Source organism: Microcaecilia unicolor, chromosome 8 (genome assembly GCF_901765095.1).
Source record: "Microcaecilia unicolor chromosome 8, aMicUni1.1, whole genome shotgun sequence".
Taxonomy (NCBI): Eukaryota; Metazoa; Chordata; class Amphibia; order Gymnophiona; family Siphonopidae; genus Microcaecilia; species Microcaecilia unicolor.
Genome location: NC_044038.1, coordinates 163,927,824 through 163,949,984, shown reverse-complemented (window position 1 = coordinate 163,949,984; position 22,161 = coordinate 163,927,824). Strand labels below are relative to the sequence as shown.

The 22,161-nt window shown below is 41.7% G+C and overlaps 1 protein-coding gene across 1 annotated transcript in view; it reads right to left on the bottom strand.

Annotated features, from left to right (window-relative positions):
• Positions 1-14,897, bottom strand: part of LOC115476533 (ankyrin repeat and KH domain-containing protein 1-like) — a 321,971-nt gene extending 307,074 nt beyond the window's left edge. The window contains 2 exon segments of the mRNA XM_030212956.1: positions 2,849-3,002; positions 14,200-14,897. Of these exon segments, the coding sequence (XP_030068816.1) occupies positions 2,849-3,002; positions 14,200-14,454 (409 nt within the window). The 5' untranslated portion in view covers positions 14,455-14,897.
• Positions 14,898-22,161: the final 7,264 nt, after the last annotated feature.

Genomic DNA, 22,161 nt, shown 5'->3' with positions numbered 1-22,161 from the left:
CAGTTGGGGCAGCATGCCAAACAAGGGTGTTACTACTGCTGCAAACATTACGCCAGCTCTGAGCTGGCGTTAGGGTTTGCTAGCAAGGAATGTGGAAGACCAGACCCACTGAAGAGGTATGGCAGGTCTGGTATTTTCTCCCAGACCTGTTGAACCTAAGCCTGCCCTCCCACCCCAAAAAAAAGACCTGGCCCCCCACCCTAAAGAACAAAAACCCTGGTGGTCCAGTGGGACCTCTATCTGCCCCCCTCCACCCCCAGCGCCTAACTCTCTGTAGTGGTGGTAGGCAGAGGGAGGGACTAGCACTCCCCTCCCTCCCTCCTATTCGGGCACCTTCCCAAAATGGCAGTATTCCATCCTGCCTGGTGCATCCTGGGATGTGCCAGGCAGGGCTTAACATATATGGAAGTTAAGCCCCACCCAGCAAACACAAGGCAGGGCGGGACGCCACCATTTTGGGAAGGCCCCCGTAGAGGAAGAAGGGAGTACCAGTCCCTCCCCTTCCTCCAACTACTGCCACCACTATGGAGAGGTAGGCCGCTGGGGGTGTAAAGAGGGGGGTTTTTGTGCTTTGGGGGGGGGGGGGGGGGGGGGGGTCTGGAAGTCCACTGGACTACCAGGTCTTGTTTGTTTGGTTTTTTTTTTTTGGGGGGGGGGGGGGGGGGGGGGCCATTAGGTTTGACAGGTTCAGATTTTTGACAGCCCAGTCCTGCCAAAAGAACTTCTGCAGGAGGATTGTGCCTTGGGTGAAAGCCAAGGCACAATCCTCTCACAGAAGTACCCCTATGATCAGAGCTAACAGAACATAAATTTGCATGCTATTAGCTTTGATCACAGGGCGTTATAGCCCTGCACTGTTCTGGCGCTATTTTTAGAGCACAGTTTGGAGCAGAACGGGGTTTCTTATCATCAGCCCATGAGTATCTAGAGATACTTATCTGATAGCTTTTCTTCACTTTGCAGAAACATTCTGCATTGCTCAGTTATGTCTCAGATTTATTCTTCGGCACTCTTCTGAATTTCATAAAAACCTTTACAGAGTGATCAGTGTGGACACAAACTGCAGTATCACGGATAGGGTGGTGAATACTTTTTCACGGAAAAGGTGGTGGGTGCATGGAATTGCCTCCCAGTAGAGGAGACAAGGATTGTGTCTGAATTTAAGATGGGCACATGGGATCTCTTAGGGAAAGAAGGAGAGGGTGGTTGCTGGATGGGCCATTTGGCTGATCTCCTGACATGTTTCTATGAGAATTCAAAAACAGCAACACACAGTAGAAACAACATGAAGTAGATGGCCTGTTCAGGCTGCCCATCCATAGCATCCACTAATCTTTAGAGATCCTCTGCTTGTCCCATGTGTTCCTGAATTCATATATAGTCTTAGTTTCCACCAACTTCATTGGGAGGCCATTCCACATATCCACCATCATTTCTGTAAAGTAGTATTTCCTTGCATTACTCCCAAGTCTACCCCTTTTCACCTTCATCCTATGTCCCCTCATTTTAGAGAGCTTCCTTTCAACTGAAAAAGGCCCACCTACTGTGCATTTATGCCATGGAGGTATTTGTCCCTATAGTATCTCTCTCTCCCCACCTTTCCTCCAAAGTATACCTAATTTTAATACAGATGTCCCCGTGTGCCAGTGGCTTTCGCTAAAAGTTGGAGCTAGTTCGGATTCAAACTTGCAGATGAATATCTTCCCACACAGGGCCACAACATCGACCGAAATGTGCTGACATTCATTCCCGTAAATCTTTTTCTCTCTCAAATTCCCCCGCCCCCATACCAACCCTTCTCCTCTTCTTCCCACTCTACCAGGTTCAGACTTTCTCCCTCCCTCATCAGACACCCTTCTCCATGCCTGATCACTCCAGTCTCCAGCGCCATCTTTCAAAGTTGCAATGCCTGACACCATTCCAGTACACCACTGGGTGTCAGTATGCCAAATAAGGCAATGCATCAGACATTGACTTATCTGGCAGACTGCCTCTGCCTTCAGCATTATCCGACTCCTGGCACTGCATTTGCATGCACTGCTGGGGGTCAATCAAGGATCATTCCTGCTTTTAGAAGCAGGTGGGTTTTGAGATGTCATTGGTATGTCAAGATAATATGCAGGGCAGTCAGAGTGGCCTGGGAGTCGATAGGAGGCGGATTGAGGTCCACCCCCGACTTGCAGGCCTTGCATTAAAAGAACAGTGCCATAAACTCTATGACTAAGGCCATAGACCACTTCAGTAGCTGCCCTCTGGACAACTCCAACCCATTTGTATCTTTTTCAAGGGAGTACCCATAATTGTGCACAGTCTAGTACAGAGTCTAAAATGCAGTCTCACTAGACACTTGTATAGAGGCACTAATATCTTTTTTTCCTGCTGGCTATTCTTCCTATGCGTCCAAGTATCCTTCTAGCTTTTGGACATCATGTTTTCTACTTATCAGATGCAGTCAAACCCCTAAATCCCACTCTTTGTCCCCCTATACAATACAGCTCCTTTGCATTTCTACAGCCCAAATGCACAATCCAATTTTTATTTTTTAGCATTAAATCTCAGCGGCCAAACTCTAATTCTAGATTACAGATTCCCTGAAGCAAGCACATGACAGCCACAGCTAGCATCTGACTAATTTCATTCCACTAAAATATTTGATTTTTTAAGTCCATTTACAAATGCTCTGCTGCCCAGGCAGAGAATTTATACATTTTCTAACCTAATACACACACATATAGAGGAGAAGATACAACACTAAAAGCCACTGATGCCTCAAAAATCCATGAATACAATCTGAAAAGCAAACATTTACATATTTTGAAAGTTAAGAATTTTACAGCAAAAAGAGTACCTGCTGCTTCTAGCAAGGCTTCAAGTCTTGCTTGTGTCTCTGGATCAACTGTTCTTAAGTCTGCTCCTTCTGCAGCACTTGATAAGAATAATTCAGATGCTGTTTTAAGTACTGGGTTGTCCAAATCTTCTTGGTCCAAAATAAATGATTCAACCTGTTTTAAAAATTAAGGTAGTAAGTTTCACTTTATAACCAGCAAGTGTAACTCGTCAAAGAATGCAGCCATACAGAATATTCCAAAAGCAAGGAAAAGAAAGGAAACAAGAGTAACTAAAGTCTCAGTTTACTTCTTCTCACCCCCCTCTACGTTTTTATCCAAATGAGAAATAACTGTAGTCAGTAAAGCGGAAGAAAAAACAACAAGGAACCAATAGCTGTAGCAGCATTGTGATAAAAGAAAATCTACCAGGGAGTGCAGGCCTAAAAAAGTTTACACCAGGTAAGACATTTGAAACTTTGCAAAAGGATCCAGGTCCAGGGAGAAGTAAAACATCTGGGCCAGAAAGCAGCCTGAAGAGAACAATGGAAGAATATCTGGTTTGGGAGCCCAAAAAAGGTAGTAGGGCTGGAAGGGGTGGCCACTGGGGCAGGGAGATGAAAACTAAACCCCTAGACTTGGAAAGAGGAGCCAATGATTAAAAGAAAAAACCTCAATGTGATGACCATGTGCCACACAGCAGATATCTTCCAAAAGTATGGCCCAAGCCTCCACCCAGGATGCTGCCTACACCTAGGTTGAAGGAGATCAAAGCCCTTCTGAAAACAACCTTGTGCCTCACTATGTAGGCTGCTTCAATGGCCAGCTTTAGTCAATATGCTATGGGGGCCACTTCCCCTTTGCATGGCTCTTGAAACAGGACAATGCCTGGTGGACCTGCAAAAGGGATTTGTCACCTTCAATTAGTGAATTAACACCCTCCTCACATCTAACTTATGGACTTTGAAGGAGTCAAATCGATTGCTCTGCTTGAAGTCTGGCAAAAACATTTCATGATCAATATGGAAAGGGGAAAAGCCACCTTCAGCAAAATAAAAAAAAATTAAAAAAATAAAGAGGATGGAACTGTCCTGACCGTAGCCAAATGCTCCAAAATGAAGAGGTAAGGATTCCTACAGGACAAAGCCTACAACTCAAAAAACTTGTCTGGCCCAACAGACCACCACTAGACAAATATCGCTTTCAGAGTATGATCCTTCAGGGTACCATGATTCAAAGGCTCAAAGGAAGGTCCCCTCAAGACTTTGAGAACCAAATTAAGGTCCCACTGGGGAATAGCAACCCTCATGGGAGATTAAAGATGTCAGCTTCTTGCGAGATGTCCGACTACATTGGGGTGGGCTGCCAAGGAGGAAATCTAAACATTCCTCTCAAAACATGACAGAGTCATCTGCTGAACTCTCAAGAAGTTAAAAAGAAATTCTGCTCTAGAAAGACCAAAATAGTGGGCTTAGGTGCCTTCCACGGCGCAGTCCGTCTCAAACCAAGTCAAAAAGTTTTCATACTTGCATGTAAGCCATAGAAGTGAATGCTGGGCATTTAAACCTTTGGATGTCTGTTGACTCCTTTCAAAGGACCAAACCATAATCAAGAAGGGAGCTGGGACCTCCATCATGATGAAACTCTACAAGAGAAGCTCCAGCTCCCTCAGTGGAGGAAGAGGGGAGCCCACCAGTAGACACTGGAGATCCACATACCATGAATGCTTAAATCCAGTGTCACAAGAATCACCAGAGGCTAAGGGAGAAACACATATGGGCTCAATGCACACTTTTGTAGCAAGGTGTCGATTCATGGCCCCAGATTCCCCCTTACAGATGAAGAGCTCCTCCTTACAGCTGAAGAATAACTCACACTGCACATTTTGTCTTGAGACCAGATTTAAACCAGGAGTCCCTCAACGATTCACAATGGAGACTGAACACTTCTGGGCTCAGCTTCCATTCCCCCATCCCCAGACCCAAAGAACTGAAGAAGCTGCCTACTTATTCTGAGCTTGCAATGCGAGTAGAGAGGGCAGATAGCTTGTCTATTGCTCACTGACAAAGCCATGCTGCTTCCCGGGCCCCCACCACACTCCTGGTCCCTTCCTACTCATTGATGTAAGCCACAGCTATTGCATTACCTGGACTGCCTATCTCACCAGGCTTGGAAGAAAATGCCTGAGAGCCAAACAGCTGGCCTGAGTCTCCAGGCAACTGATGGACCACTGTGCCTCCTGTGGACACTACTTGCACCCTGGTATCTAAAGTCAGCAGAGTAAACAGACATAATATACTCTCTTACAATCTAGAAGATGAAGTCTAAGTTAGTCCCTAGAACCAGAGGTTATATTGTGTAGGAGAACAGTTATAGTTAAAGGCTGCATATAATCTGGTGTCATGCCATACAATATTTGAAAAAGAAATGCAAAATTTAAAAATAATCCTGGCTTTAATGGGCAACCAGTGCAGCTTGCATAACAATGGATTGGCTTTTTCAAAACATGATACCTTGAGGACAAGCCTAGCTGCAGTACTTTGGGCCATTTGTAGCCTTTTTAGGACACCCTCCTTATATCCAGCATAGATGGAATTACAGTAATCGAACAGAGTTAAAACCAAGGATTGAACTAGCACTCTAAAGATGTCTGGCAAGAAATAGGATCTGATTCTCCTCAGCATCCTGAAGGATTTTTTTTTCACTACTATGGAAACTGTCAAATACCCCCAGTACCCTAAGCACAAAATCTAGGGGGCATGACACAACAATAGTAAATTATATGTGGTTGGTTACCACAAGAAATTTAGTCTTCTAACAAATTCAGAAGCCCAGGATTCCAACAAAACCAGACCAAGCCTGATCTTAGACTTCTGAAAAGACCAGTCTTGAAAGGGATATAGATTGTGACATAGTACACGTAAATATGAGGAAAGGCTAAAGTGGCTAGGGCTCTTCAACTTGGAAATGAGACGGCTGAGGGGAGATATGATAAAGGTCTGTAAAATAATAGTAGATGTGAATCACTTATTTACTCTTTCCAAAAATACTAAGACTAAGGGCATGCAATGAATAGTAAGTAGTACATTTAAAACATGTAATTAAACTCTGGAATTTGTTGCCAGAAAATGTGGTAAAAGCAGTTAGCTTAGAAGGGTTTAAAAAAAAAAAGTTTGGATAACGTCCTAAAAGTCCATAAGCCATTATTAGGAAAATCCACTGCTTATTTCTAGGGTAAGCAGCATAAAATCTGTTTTCCTGTTCTGGGATCTTGCCAGGTACTTGTGACATGCATTGGCCACTGCTGGAAACAGGATATTGGGCTTTATAAACTTTTGGTCTGTCCCAGTAGGGCAATGCTTTTGTTCTTAAATTTACATGTGTAAGCCTAAAATCTTTTGGTGGCCCCCAGAGCTCTCCAGTCCACTTTGCAGCCCTTTACATGAAAAGGTTGGAGGCCAGAGTAGCAATGGTATGATGAGTTGTTGAAATAAATCCAAGAACTAAAATACTGAACTAATATGAAAAAAGAAAACCAGTAAATCTTCACAATGAGGTAACAACTTCTAGACAGGGTATTTAGTACAAGTACATGTACTGGGGCCTTGTCAAAAGACAACTTGCTGAAACTTCAAAAATCACTAAATAAGCTTTGAGACCTAGATAGACCCAGTTTTCGAGCAGTAATTTTGTCCCAGAGTTATGTTCTTTGTATTTTCTTACTCTAATTCCAATTCTCCCTATACTCCACGAGGTAAACAGTGCACATAAAGTGAAATTTGCTATACATATTTTGTACTCTTCAAAATTATTTTTCTCCAAGTATAATTCAGAAAACTTTCTATTCAAGCTATTTTACTGGGGTATAGAGTTTTGAAGTTTTCCTTATAGAAGACAGCATTAGCAGTTAACTGTCATGGTATGTGCAAAACTAATCCGTTTGGAAATATTGCCCCCAAGAAAAGAATTCAGAACTCAATGGGGAATAAAACCTAACATGCAATTGCACTAGCCAAAAATACACTCATACTCACCCTTCTCCCTATATCATCTTCGCTCTGCTTGCCCTATACAACACAGGTAATATAGTTTGAGGTATAAAAAGAGGAAGAAAGGCTTAAATACTTTTCTCGAGCATTGCTCCCAAATCCTTTTATGAACAATTGGCTACGACCATTCATGCCTAGCATCAACAGGTCATGGGTAGAAGAATCTGAGAAAAGCATTTTTGCCTACGAATCTTGCAACTAGCATTAGAACCATTAATAAGCTCATCTTAATAAAATCCTGTAAGTTTATAGATTCCTATTGCATGTACATGGATATAAACTCTAATCTAGCACTTGTAAACTGCTCTCTGGACCCTTGTTCAAGGAGAAAGTGGTATATAATAAAATCATTAAAAATTTGAAAACAAAAATCCAAAACAGAATTTAGCATTTCTTCAAAAGTTTTTGAAAAAGTATGTCTTGAGACATTTACAAAAAGAATAAATGACATTATTCCAGGTCTCAACAGCTTTGTCGGAAAATGACTAATTCCAACATTTTATCAGACCTTAAAATTAGAAAAAAAAAACATTTCAGCGGTTGCTGTGCTAAAACTGGTTCTTATGCATTGGAAAGATAATTCTAATCTCAATCCTACTTTTTGGTGGCATTCAATTTTACAGATTCATAAATTTGAAACCTCTGTTGTAGACAACGGGTGAGATGTTTTACTGCTAATTATGGATAATTATCTGAAATCTTATAACTTTAGGTAACTTTTTTTTCTCTCTCTCGTTTGAATTCTGTGTTACAGTTGATGTTATTGATTGATAAATTGTTTGTCTTTTTCTAAAACCAATAAAATTCTTGGACTTAAAAAAAAATCATAAAATGATCTGACATTTAAATCTGAGGGAAGTGCCATTAGCCGAGATCTGGCCCTAGAAAACTTTTAAACACAAAGCAAGCCATTTTAAAAGCCACTCGGACTTGAACAGAAAGTCAACAGAAAACAATCAATAGAGGGGAAAGCACGCGCGAACCTCTTTTTCTGAAAAATCAATCTAACTGCAGTATTCTGTAAAAGCTGTAGTTTTTCATAAGAGAATCTGAAATCTCAGCATATAATCCAATTGGAATAATCCAGCTGAGATAAACTGAAGCCTGAATACTGCAAACTGGCTTTCATAAAATTAAGATTAAGTGTCAACTGTTTTAACTTTAAAAAAGTATTTCTTATATAAATTGTTAATTTGGGCTTCAAACATTAAAGAGAAAAATGTAATATGAAACCCAATATTAAGAGTGATCAATAGTCAGACCATTATGCAAATGAATTACTGGCGGTACCGCAGGTCCAAAATCTATCTTAATAGAAGTTAGAATTTTAGATTGCAGCAAGGTCACATCATCGGGTAAAGTCATTAAAATAAAAAAAATGTTAAGTTGTATATATGATGAATGTGGATAGCACATAGGTGTGAGTAATATATGACAAAATGTGGTCACATTAGGCCCTGTAAAAACTGGGCCCACCCTAAGTGGTTTATAAATGGCAAGGAACATACTATCTGGTGGGGGTGTGGGGGGGGGGGGGAAGAACTAGACATTAAAGAATGCTTTTGCTTGGAGACATTTAACAATTGTTTTAAACAGAAGGTAGGTACAATTTTTGTGGAATCAACTGGATACAGTGCAGTGTCCTTCTCAGGACCTTCTGAATGTGTGCTCCACCCATCTGATTTTACTGACCGCCCAAGCTAACAACAGAAAATTTTATAATACTGCAAAATGCTTCCCACCCCTACTCAGCTGGCAAAACTTTCTGGGGAGAACAAGGTTTTCCTAGTTTTACGTAACTCAAGTTTTAAAACATGTCTGAATTGCTTCCACAAGCCTCTGGGGCAAAGACTAGCAAAAACAAGTGTAGATGAATTTGGATTAATCAGCATTTATGAGACTGACCTGAGGTGAGCATTATATATCTGGTGCCTTCTGAACATACAATATACTTATATTTGGGCTAAAATCCTTTGTCTTTTTCTTCAGAACAGTTTATTCAGATATCACCTTTCAATAATCACCTTAAAATGCCACCCCCATCCCCCCCCCCCCCCCAAGATCCAAAGGTTGTGGGTAAAAATCAGTCCTTTAGTGAACGTGTCCTTTTTGCAGACCGAGAAAATTAAATACTAGTGTTGATGTATCCAACTAAAATTCAAAACGTAAAAGTTGTATTACCTATTTAAAAGCAGCATACTCTGGTCAATATTATTAGCTAAGCAACTCTGCTTTTTGCTGAAAGCAAATTTAAGGTTTAAGTCACAATGAAAGGGTCATCCCTTACTGTTTTTATTGTTGGAGATCAAGTGTCTGTATAATAAAGATTAACATTCTAGTACCTTACCCTCATACAGGACAATTGTTTGGACCCTGACAGGATGATTAACCCTCCCACAAAATATACACTTGAAATTTAAAGATGGGTACATGCTACAGTATATATTTATTCATATAATTTAATTGAAAATACATTTTCTATAAAATTAATATCTGTTAAACCTATGACAAGGTAGGTGGGCAATTCTCACATCTTCAAAGTTTTCATGGCTTGTGAATTGATAGAGTTGGTTTAATTTCTATAGTAAAAAGGTGCCATTGGAAGATTTGTTGATTAAAAAAAGTCCTATACATCTTTCAGACAAGTCTAATATAAAGTACATTTTCATTAATACAATTACAAGGAATTTGTAAGAAAGTAGTGCCTGCCTGGTGTGAAGGTGTCTGACCTCACGCGCCACCTAGATCTTAGAAAGTGCTGGGGAGGAGCCGGTTGTCTTGGTACGGTTCTGGAAGCCAAGTTTAAAGCTCTTAGGCAGAAAGAGGATGTTCAGATCCTACAGGGTAGCATTTTCAGAAATGTTTCCCGTTCCACGCACAGGACCCAAAAGGCAGAGCTCTGAAGTCTCAATGTATGGTTCAGACGAAGGTGCAGGGATAATAATGGATTTAGATGTTAGGACCTGGACAATATTCTGGGAAAGGAAGAGACTGTTCCGAAAGGATGCGCTCCACCTTGACCGGTATGGAGCCAGGCTGCTGGAACTAATTTAAATTATAAAAAAAAAAAAAAAAAAGAGCAGCTTTTAAACTAGAATTGGGGGGGGGGGGGGGGGGGGGGCAACAGTCACCCAGGAGTGCATGGTTCAGTGTAGAGTATTCTTGAAGGATACTATTGACACAGGACATTTAGAGAATCCAAGTATAGAGATGTTTCAACAATGCTAAAAGCAAGGCAGATGTGCTTAATAAAAGTGCTGGATAAAGGATGCATATGTCAACTTCTAAGCAGTTTGTAGATCCAAGGGAGAGAAAAAAAAAAAAAAAAAAGAATACTAGAAGCCTAAAAAATAAGATGGGAGAGTTAAGAGTATATAGCACTAAATGAGGTAGATATAGTAGGCATCTCAGAGACTTGGTGGAAAGAGGACAATCAATGGGAACAGGCTACAAATTATATCACAATAACTGAAAGGATCAAATTGGAGGGAAGTTGCGCTATATGTTAAAGAAGGAATGGAGTCAAATAAATTAAACATCCCACATGAAACAGATAGCAGCGTGGAATTATTATGGATAGAAATTCCATGTGTGAAGGAAAGGAGTATTCTTGTAGGGCTGTACTACCGTCTGCCAGGACAGAACGAAGACAAACAGATGAAGAAATGTTTACAGAAATTAGGAAAGTTGGCAAATTGGGCAACGCTACAATAATTGGTGACTTCAATTACCCCAATACATCAGGGAGTGCCAGGGAGATAAAATTTCTAGATGTAATAAACAACTGCTTCTTAGATCAACTGGTCGAGGAACCAACGAGAGGGGGAACCATTTTGGATCTGATCCTTGGTGGTATGCAGGGCATAGTGCCAAGAGGTGGTGGTGTTGGGTCCCCTGGGCAACAGGGCTAATAGCATGATCGAGTTTGAGCTACTACCTGGGACGAACCCACAAAGGAAATCTACTGTAGATGCATTTAATTTTCAAAAGGACTATAATGAAATTAGAAAAATGGTTAAAACAAAGCTAAAAGAATCAGCTGCAACAGTTAGGACACTAAATCAGGCATTGACATTAGTCAAAATTATCTCGTAAGCCCAGACAAGATGCAATCCATGTATTTGCAAAGGTGGAAAGAAGAGGAAACGACAGTCAGCATGGTTAAAAGGTGAAGTGAAAGTGGCTATCACAGCCAAAGAATGTACTTCAAAGAATGGAAAAAGGGACCCAAATGAAGAAAAAAAAGAAGCAACAAACACTGGCAAGTCAGATACAAAGAATTAATAAAGAAAGCTAAAAAAAGAATAAGAGAAACTTGCCTCACAGGCTAAAACTCACAGTAACAATTTTTTCAGGTATATATCAGAAGCAGAAATCCTGCAAGGGAATCTGCGGGACCGTTAGATCACAAAGGAGCAAAGGTGGCACTCATGGAGGACAAGGCCATAGCGGAGAAACAATGATTTCTTTGCTTCGGTTTTTACAGAAGATGATGTAAGAAATCTGCCTGTACAGGAAATGATTTTCAAGGATGATGCAGAGAAACTGAAAAAAAAAATCTCAGTGAACCTGAAAAATTTATCCAGCCAAATCGACAAATTAAAGAGTAGTAAGTAACCTGGACCGGATGGCATACATCCAAATCAAAAATGGAATTGCTGATCTGCTGTTAGTAATATGTAACCTGTCAAAATCGTCCGAACTACCTGAAGATTGGAGGGTGGCCAATGTGATACTGATTTTAAAAAGGATTCTAGGGGTGATCTGTGAAATTACAGACCGGTAAGCCCGACATCAGTGCCGGGCAAAATAGCGGAAACTATTATAAAGAATAAAATTACAGAACACAGACAAACACGGTTTAATAGGACAGAGTCAGCATGGGTTCAGCAGAGGGAAGTCTTGCCTCCCCAATTTACTTCATTTCTTTGAAGGCGTGAACAAACATGTGGATAAAGGTGAGCCAGTTGATGTAGTGTATCTAGATTTTTCAGAAAGCGTTTGATAAATTTTCTCGTACTCCTGAAAAAAAAAAAAAAGAGTCATGGGATAGGATACAATGTTCTGGTGTGGATTAGGAATTAGTTATTGGACAAAACAGAGAGGGTAGCGTTACAATAGTCATTTCTCTCAATGGCGGAGGTTGAATGGTGGAGTGCCACAGGAAAATGTACTGAACTGGTGCTATTTAACATTTATAAATATGGAAATTGGAACAAGCGAGACAATTAAATTTGCAGATGATGCAAAACTACTCAAGGTTGTTAAATCATTTGCAGACTGAAATATTACAGGAAGACACTAGGAAATTGGAAGACTGGGCCTCCAAATGGCAGACGAAATTTAAGGTGAACAAATGCAAAGTGATGCACATTGGAAAGAATAAGCCAAATCACAGTTAACTGATGCTAGGGTCCACCTTGGAGGTCAGCACCCAAGAAAAAGATCTAGGTGTCATTCAAGCTCATTTTCAAAGCACTTAGCCTCCCAAAGTTCCATAGAAACCTATGGAACTTAGCCTCCCAAAGTGCTTTGAAAATATGCCTCATTGTAGATAATACACTGAAATCTTCTGCTCAATATGTGGCGGTGAAAAAAAGCAAACAGAATGCTAGAAATTACTAGGAAAGGGATGGTAAGACCAAAAATACTATAATGCCTCTGTATTCGCGCCATGGTGCAACCTCACCTTGAATACTGCGTTCAGTGGGTTGCTGTATCTCAAAAAAAATATATTGGAATTAGAAAAGGTCCAAAAAAGAGTGACCAAAATTACAAGTTATGGTTCTTCAGCTTGGAAAAGAGACGGGAGAGAGGAAGATATGATTGAGGTCTACAAAATCCTGTGTAGAATGAGAAGTAAATCAATTTTTTGTTTACTCATTCCAAAAGTACAAAGACTAGGTAGGGGACACTCAAGGAAGTTTCATGGAAATACTTTTAAAACAAATAGGAGAAAATATTTTTTCACTCAAACAGTTAAGCTCTGGAACGCTTTGTCAGAGAATGTAGTTAACAGCAGTTAGTGTATCTGGGTTTAAAAAAGATTTGGACAAGATCCTGGAGAAAAAGTCCATAGTCTGCTATTGAGACAGACATGGGGAAGTAACAGCTTACCCTGGGATTGGTAGCATGGAGTGATGCCACGATTTGAGTTTCTGCCAGGTATTTGTGACCTGGCTTGGCCACGGTTGGAAACAGGATGCTGGGCTTGATGAACCATTGGTCTGGCTACTCTTATGTTCTTAAGTGTAAATCTCTTGAATTTCTTTTGTTCTAGATTTTAATGTGATTTTTCATGTCACAATGTTGACAAATAATAATGCTTTAATAACCCTATACACCAAAATCAAAGCTAAAAAAAATAGCTGTATTGGTACATTAACATCCAGCAGAAATCAAATACATCTTATAAGATAAAGGGGTCAAATTAGGAGATATTTCAAAACCTTAAAAATGCTATAAAATATTCCACCTGTTGGGTGCACATTCAATATGTAAAAAAATAGGTTTACAGGACAGCACTAGCTTTTATACTTATTTTCCACAGTTTTGGCGACCATCTCTCTGCTTTTTCAAAGAAAAAAATGATTCAAAAGTATGAACAGATGAATTTTTTTTTTTAATAGGGGCTTTGACAAATCTTTTTAAATAGGGGCTTTGACAAATCTAAGTTTTAATCTAATATGTCAAAGGAAAACACACGCCTATGCAGAACACTCTGGTATCAAAGAGCGAGTTATATTTATATTTCTGTAAACCTATTTCCAGTATTTAAAATTGTCCCGCTTCCAAGCTGCTGCTATTCTACTAAAATGTTAGTAAACGTGCTTGGAAAACAAGCACCGCTGTAATCTACAATCAAGTCTCTCGGATTTTTTTTTCTGCGAGTCCAGACGGCGCAGACACCCGGTATAAAGAGAGAACATGTTCAAATGGGGGAAAAAAATATGACATCCTGCGGTGAAAAACGTATAGAACGACGAAGAACAGGGTGGTTACAGGGAAAGCTCGAGTAAAGCAGGATCAAGATTCTTTAAGCCGGGGTGTGTACTGCGCAAAACCTGTTCAGCTCCACCATGTGTGCCTGAGAGCAGGGAGTTTCTAAAATAGCTTTACACTGGGCCGTGCAGGCCGCGGCGCTGGGCCTCGGAATATGTCAAGAGACGCTTCCGCCGCCGCAGAGCGACAGACGAGCATGGAAAAGCCCCCGCGTCTGCGGCCTAGCGAGGAAGCCGCCGCCCTGAGCTCTGTTTGGCCACCACAATGGGTCTCGCGTTGGAACAGGCTGCCGGGAAGGGTGGGGGACGATTTCAGTTACTCACCTCAGACACTTCGTCCTCGTCGCTGCCGGAGCCCGCGCCTGAGGAGAGCACGGCGGCCGCCGCCAGCTTGAAATCCAGTCTGTCGTTCCCAGCGCCTCCGGCATCACCGAACAGTCGTACTTTCTTGCCAGCCAGGCCAGCCCCGGGCTCGGTTCCCACTCCTAAGTCCACGGCGGGGGAGCGCGGAGTTACGGAATCAATCTCATCCTCAAAGCCGTCCGTCAGCATTTCCGTCTCGGCTATCGCATTCTGCATAGCTCCGTGGTGAAAGGAGGAACAAGCTTCTCTTCAAACTCCGCTTTCTCCAACTTTAAGTCTCTCTTTATCTCTGTGTATCTATTTTTGACTTCAGAGAGCCTCCCTGGAAAAAATATCTAAAGTGAAAAGCAGAAGAAACCTTTCCCCAGCCATTAACTTCGGATGACCTAACCTAGCGCTGGTGAATGGCCCCGCCTAAAAAAGACAGGCCGCGTTCAGTTATTTGCCGGAGAGACGGCTCGCGGCCACCGCATAGGTCCCCAACGGACGTCACTCATGCCGCCATCACGCGCCCTTCCTAGGCAAGCTACGTTGAGGCGAGCGCGTACCCCAACCCTCCGCCCGCTCTTCCTCAACTTCCAGGAGTTGAATTGGCGGAGAAGCGCGTCACTCACACCGCGGCCGCCTCCCCCTTCTCCCCGCCCGCCTCTAGCTTATTAACTTTCACGGCCTTGCGCCCCTTAAAAATGCCTATTGAGCAGTCGTGAGCAATACTCTATAACTGTTCGCGCTCCGGCAGAAGGTCGCGCAGTCACTTGTTCTCATTTCACCGCATAAGTTCAACAGAAGAATATGGTCTCTGGAGCAAAGTGCTGCGTATTTTCCACCTTCCCGTCTCTACATGGATTAAATCCCGGCCGGCGATTGGCGCGTCTCGCTGCCAATCAGCTGCCCTGCACAGATTTCCCACCTTAATTGGACCGGGCCGCAAGGAATCCTAACCTGCTGGAGAAGAGACGGCCTACGTCATCACGTTGGTCAGCTTAGGGCATACGTTTCCTTGATATTTTTTCCTGCAACTCGATAGGCTTCGTAGCAAAGGTCGGCGTAGAGAAGGTGTTTCCTGACGTGTTGGTGGTTGTGAGTTTTCTGTGCAAAGTAAGCATGGGAATCAGAGCTGTCACACCACGAGTTCCAGAGACTCCTCAGCTTGCTTGTGTACTGCGTTTTGTTGTTGTGTTTGTTTGGGGTTTTTTTTAATGCTAAATTAGCACAAAAAATAGTGTCTTTTGCAAACAGGGTTAATGATTCCAATTCTGCCTTACAGATTGTCATAATGATTTAAATTCTGTCTTACAGATTGTCTGTCAAATTAATTACAGTCCCACGATCAAAGTTATTTTACTTATACACTTTGATAAGAACTTTTAGTGAAAATAAGGAATATAACAACCCCTCTGGAAATTGTAATGCAGTGATGTGATACTTTCAAGTCAGATGATACTGAACTTACTACAAGCTGTAGCAATGACCCAGTTTATAGTTAAAATAGAAGCAGCCATATTTTTTCCAATATATTTCACTGGCAATCATGGAAGAATTACAGTCAATCGAACAGTCAATATTACAGTAACAGAAAAACAGCCAATATACAGTGCCTCAGATAAAACATTATAATATCCATATTTGATATCTAAACGTGAAAATTAATTGAAATTTTCTACAATAAAGTTTCCCAAACCTGTCCTGGGGAGTTCCCAGCCAGTCACGTTTATAGGATATGGGCAATTTTCATGCACTGCCACAGTTACATGCAGATTTCTCTCATATATATTCATTATGCATATTCTGAAAACTGAACTGGCTGGGGTCCTCCAGGACAGGTTTGAGGACCACTGTTCCATGACAAAAAGTTAAAATAAAACCTATATAAAGAGGCAAATTGAAACAACCATAAGGAGTACTTCTGCAAGTGTAATAACTAAGAATATGTAAATGTGTTTTTACATTACATTTTTTAGCTTGTGGAAAAAAATTACACTATAGCCATCATACAATGAATAACATCTATAATCTCTAAATAAACATACCAGATATTTTTTTTTACACAATGCATAGATCCAGAGGTACTGAAAGGTTTGTTCTCCATCTCTGGCCATCTTCAAATCTAGGCTAAAACCCCACTTTTTAATGCTGCTTTTAACTCCTAACCCTTTCTCACTTGTTCAGTACCCATGTTTTATCATTTTCACCTTAGTAATTCCCTTATCTCTTATTTGTCCTGTCTGTCCTAATTAGATTGTAAGCTCTGTCGAGCAGGGACTGTCTCTAGGTCTAGTGTACAGCGATGCGTATGTCTAGTAGCGCTATACAAATGATAAGTAGTCATAGTTCTATCTATGTAACAAATGGTAGTACTTAATGACTGTCAATACATTAAATAAAGGTTTTAGTCTCACTGTTAGTTTTATGACTATCTTGTGCCACTGTCAGCTGAAACTTGCATTAACCTTACTTTAGGCTGAGTACAAGATTATTTGTGCACCAAGATAACTTCTATGTGGGAGGTTAACACTTAGTGGTGATCTTAGCACAATGAGCAAAGAAATGTATGTTAAAAGACCAGCATACAGAATTTACTTCAGATGCAGCTAGAGTGTTAACTTTTAGTACAGATGTTTACTTCTTGCTTAGCATGAAATCATTACTTAACCCCAGGGCAGAAGCTGAAGAACAGCACTGTGCAGGTGTTGACATGAAACACACAGAAGTGTCTCTTGCCTACACAGAGATAGGGCCTGTTGGGTTGGTGTGTCCTTGCATCTAGAGATAGGGCCATGTGCACAGTCATGTGCCCATCCCACCCAGGGACAGGACCAGGTGACTCAAGTGTGCCCCATCTCACCCATGACCAGATTCCCTTGTGTACCCCAACACCACCCAGGTGCCCTGTTCTCCCACCTCACCCAGAGACAGAGCCAAGTGGCCTATGTTCCCACCCAGAGGTAGAACCAAGACACATGGTGTACTCTCACCTCCAGAGATAGGTGTCCTCATGTGCCTGCATTCTGTCTAGTAAGTCTGACAAGTGTTACCTTGGAAGAAACACCACAAGTCGGGAATGCTATAGAAAATACAAGCAGTCAATTCGATACAAGGAAGAATACAATTCTAATTTTTGTTTTATTTGAACTGTACAAAAGCTGTGACATAGGAAGTATATTGAGCAATAGTGATGTATAAATGGGTGGGGGGGGGGGGAGAAGACATTCAAAGTCCACAGTCCATTGTACAAATTGTATAATTTTAGTTCAAGTAGCAGTCCATGGATTTTACAGTCACTGGCATAATGTGATCAACAGCATCATGTATGCATCTGTGCAATTGCATAAAAGCCTTTTCCTACTTAGTTATGATTTGTGGCATATTAAATAAAAGTGCATTGTGGAAAAAAACTTTATAAAATTACCCCTTTCTATCTTTTGGTGCTGAGATTGAATCATTTAACTACCTGGGGACAACTATTTGATGATGCTGATTTGCTACCTTTTGAAGAGCTGGCTTGGGATTATCAGTTACTGCCACAAGATCATTATGCTTGCATAGGATAGAATTGTAATAGAAGCCTAATGATTTCAATTTGGTAATATACTCTGCACCCTCAAATTCTCCTAGGGGTGCAGAGCACAGATGGAATATTTGTCCGTAAAACCCACCATACAAAACTATATTCAGATTCCGGTGTCATCTTAGTAACAGCAGCACAACCCCTTCACTGCCAGATACTGTGAAGTAATGCAAAACCTCCAGGAAAAGATACTTGGAGGACACCACCAACTCCAGGACTACAGGGGGACGTAGGGAAGAGGAAAGAAAGATGTAGGCTTATGGGGGAGAGGAAGAAAAGAGAAAGGGAGACGCTAGATGTAAGGCATAGGAGTAGAGAAAGGTGGAGATGCTAGACACCGAGCATGAAATGGCTACAGAGAAAGAAGAAGGTTAGTGAGAGATTGGGAAAGGAGAGAGAGAGATGGGGATTGGGAATGCTAGCATGAGGGAGAGATGGAAAGCTGTAGATAGATGCAGAGAAAGGAGTCTGGGGACTGAATGGTGAGAAGGAGGAATGAAATCTGAGTAGATAGACAAACAGAAAAAAAGTACATGATTTTTGTCTATATATTTCTATTTTTAGGTTGTGGTCATTTGTTCTATATTTGGTGATGATCTATCTGTGTTCAAGGTGTGTGATCAAGACCAAGTACTCTGTTAGCATGGAGATTCTATGTATGGGTCTGTAGTAATCTGGCTTGTTCAGTTTTCCTAGTAAGTGTATTGATGCTCTATAGCAATATGTACAGTGCTGCCCTTTTCTAGGTGAGCGCCTGGCATGAGTTCTGATCCTGACTGACTTTTGTAGGGTTGTATATCTCTTCATAATTTGCTTGGTACAGGATAGGGTCTATGTTATTACTGAGATGAAATCAAAAGCAGGCATGCCCTAATTCTACACTGCTCCATTGTTGGGGGGGGGGGGGGGGGGCATCTGCAGATGCATTTTTTGTTTACAGTAAATACCATGGCAGTGCAGTGTGAAATATTACTACTACTACTACTTATCATTTGTATAGCGCTACTAGACATACGCAGCGCTGTACACTAGACATAAAGAGACAGTCCCTGCTCGATGGAGCTTACAATCTAATTAGGACAGACAGGACAAATAAGAGATAATATTAGGGAGGGTGGTATTTTTTTTATATTACACTGCATAATTTAAGTGCGACAATTTTTGCTGAGTGTAACCAGCAATTGCAAAGTTTTCATTTTGTCATTAGATATCCTGAGAATATAAGTTGGATTATTTTTTTTCTTAAGGCTAATGTTCTGAGTGAGGGGCCCCTCCTCCCTTCCCTACTCTCTAACCAGACCTCTGGAGTCCCCTTCCTTTTGGGTGCCTTGGAAGGAGACACCATCTCATCTGTTGCTTCAGGCAGAAGATGCTTTGGTTAGTCTAGGGGTGGGGGGGGAGTGGGAGGGGCATATGACTGAAGGTTTCCTTAAGGCATCAGATTCCCTTAAGTTAGCTCTGGATCTGGGGAGGCTTCAAGCACAGCCACTGCCATCATAAAGCAAATATAAGGCTTAGTAAAGCCACCAGCTATTTTCAACAGAATGGGGGCTATATTTATTGACCATTCCAATGCTCAAATCAAACTTCCAAAAGCTGTGCTCAAAGACCTCAGACGCAACCATTTCACACCAGGACTTCGCCCAGTGACTCGTTTATACCCTCATCAGTCTCATAATTTTAATGAAAACATAAATGTATAAATATATTTTTTCAAATATTTATAAGAGTTTTTTCTTTTTTTAGGTAGAAAAGCTTATAAAACAGACACTTATCTGTAAAGGAGCAGTCTGACATGGGCCATGTTCCGCTAACTGTACCAGGGCTGGTCCTTATCAATCTGCCATAGCCTATTCTAATGGAATCATTTTCAAACAACCATTGTGAGAAGGTTGTTTTATAAGCTTTTCTATATAAAAAAGGAAAAATATAAAAAAGAAACTACCGATGGTGATGTCATGGTGTCTCAGGAACTCATAAGGTGGGGGGGAGGTGTGGATGTAATGGTGTGGCAGACTTCAAAATGACGCCGTGACTCACTGTAATTAGGTAGGGTTCCTCATTTAAGCTGCCATTCTTCCAAGGTCAGTCGTACAGTAGTAGAGTTTATATTGGGCGAGAGGCCACAGTGTAGCTCTCATGTTATAGAGTTGTTGATTTCCTTTGTTTGCTGTTTGAAGTATGGTTATAAGTGCAGAGCTGAGCAGGTCAAGTGTTTGGAGAGAACTGACCTTAAGCATTCCTTGGTTCTCCCCTCCTCCTCTGTTCCACAACGCCTCCACCGCCATTGCTCTCCCCGCTGCCACTTCGCCCCCCTCCTGCAGCAGCGAATGAGAGAGAATGCTCTGTCCTTCTTCCTGCCATGTCCCGCCTCCTGTGAAGTAACTTTCTATTTCTGCATAGGCAGGATATGGCAGGAAGAAGGGCCTGTGGCTGGCAGAGCAGTCTCTTTTGATTGCTGTGCCAGGCCCTCCTTGGAGGCTGGGCCCAGGGAATCTTGCCCCTCCTCCCCCCCTCTCTGCATCCCTGTCTGAGAGCATATTCTTACAGGAAAAAGTATATGTTTGTCCAGACAGATAGGAGAAAAACCATTCTAGAACAGTGTTGGCAAAACCAATCTCTTGTAATCTAAGTAGGAGCAGATTATGGTCTGCAAGATCAAATACAGCAAAGAGATCTAATGACAATATACCTTATATATCCTGCTCCATATGGTGTTGGACAAATGTAGTTGCACCAATAAGAGAGCTAATTCAGTGCAAATACATTTGTCTAAAACCCATCTGTTTAGAGTGTAAAACATTGGTTTTGTGTAAATAATCTTGAAGCTGTCCATGAACTCCAGTATGCTTCTGTTATTTTGGAAACAGAAGGCAGATTAGGAATAGGCCAAAAAATTGATGTTATTACCTATACTAATACCTTTTAATTTGGGGCAGATGCAACCAGACTTCCATAATGGTGGAACTATGCCCTTTTCCAGAATGGGCAAAATCATACAGTGTAAAAGAGTGTCAAATCATTTTATATAAAAAAAGATAGGGGAACTCCAGTCAGTCAAGTTTTCAGGATATCCGCAATGAATATTCATGAGTTATTTGCATGCACTGATTCCATGGCATGCAAATCTATCTCATGACTATTCATTGTGGGTATCCTGAAAACCTGACTGGCTGGGGTACCCTCGGGACAGATTTGGGAATCACTATAGTAGGCAGTAGTAGTTTTTATTGTCTTTAGAGTCTGATCTATAGCTGAGATGGATAGAAGATTAAAAGCTGAAAAAATACTACATAAGGTAGCCCAAGCTAGAGGATTAGTAGATGTGAGCAGCAGTAACATAAATGTTCTTGAAGACAGGAAATTGAGTGCTGATTGCAACGTAATGATTTTATCCGAAAAATAGCTAGCCCATTCATTGGTAGTAATAGTAGATGTGGAAAATAAGCAGAGTTATGGGTAGGGTAGTAAGTAAACGGAGTATGCCACACAGTTAGCCAAGTAAGGTGCTCTGTCAATTTCAGCAGAATAATATTAGCACATGGCATCTTGAATGGCCCTCTTATAAGAGCAGGCTGTGGCCTTATATCGCCTTAGGGCTCCACCAGTTCTTGCCTTTCTTCACTTGCATTCTTGATGTCTAAGCTCTATTTTTAGTAATAGAATGTGATTAAACCATTCAACCCTTTTACCACTAGCCATGGGTCATATAAGCAGAGGCGTAGCCAGACACACAATTCTGGGTGGACTTGAGCCCAAGGTGGGTGGGCAGAAGAACCCCACCCGGCCCTGCCCCCAGCCTCACTCCTGCCACACAGGTGATTCGGTCTCTCCTCCCACTTGTCCACATGCCATATGGTTTCTCAACAACCCCCCCCCCCCCCCCGTACCTTTTAAATAGCAGATCTTCGCAGACAGCGAGCAATGGCTGCCACACACTGCTTGCGCCATCCTCACAGCCTTCCCTCTGATGCAACTTCCTGTTTCTGCATAGGTGGAAGTACATCAAAGAGAAGGCTTTGGGGCTGGTCTGAGCAGTGTGTATTAGTCGCTGCAAGCGAAGATCTGTTATTTAAAAGGTACGCGGGAGGGAAAGTTATTGGGATATTTTGGCTGGTGGGGCTTGGGGATCCCCACCAGCCACATCATAGGTGTGCTGCTACTGGGTAGGCCTGAGCCCAAAGTGGGTGGTCTGGGCCCACCTGTGCCTTTGCCACTGCTCATAAGTATCTTGCATTGTAAGCATCCTTTAAAGCGAAACTCATCTGAAGCAAAAAAGTATCCTTTGAAAGTAGGAAGTAGCACACAAAGCAGTCATGTTTCAGATTGCGTAAATCCCTAGAAATGCTGCCCCG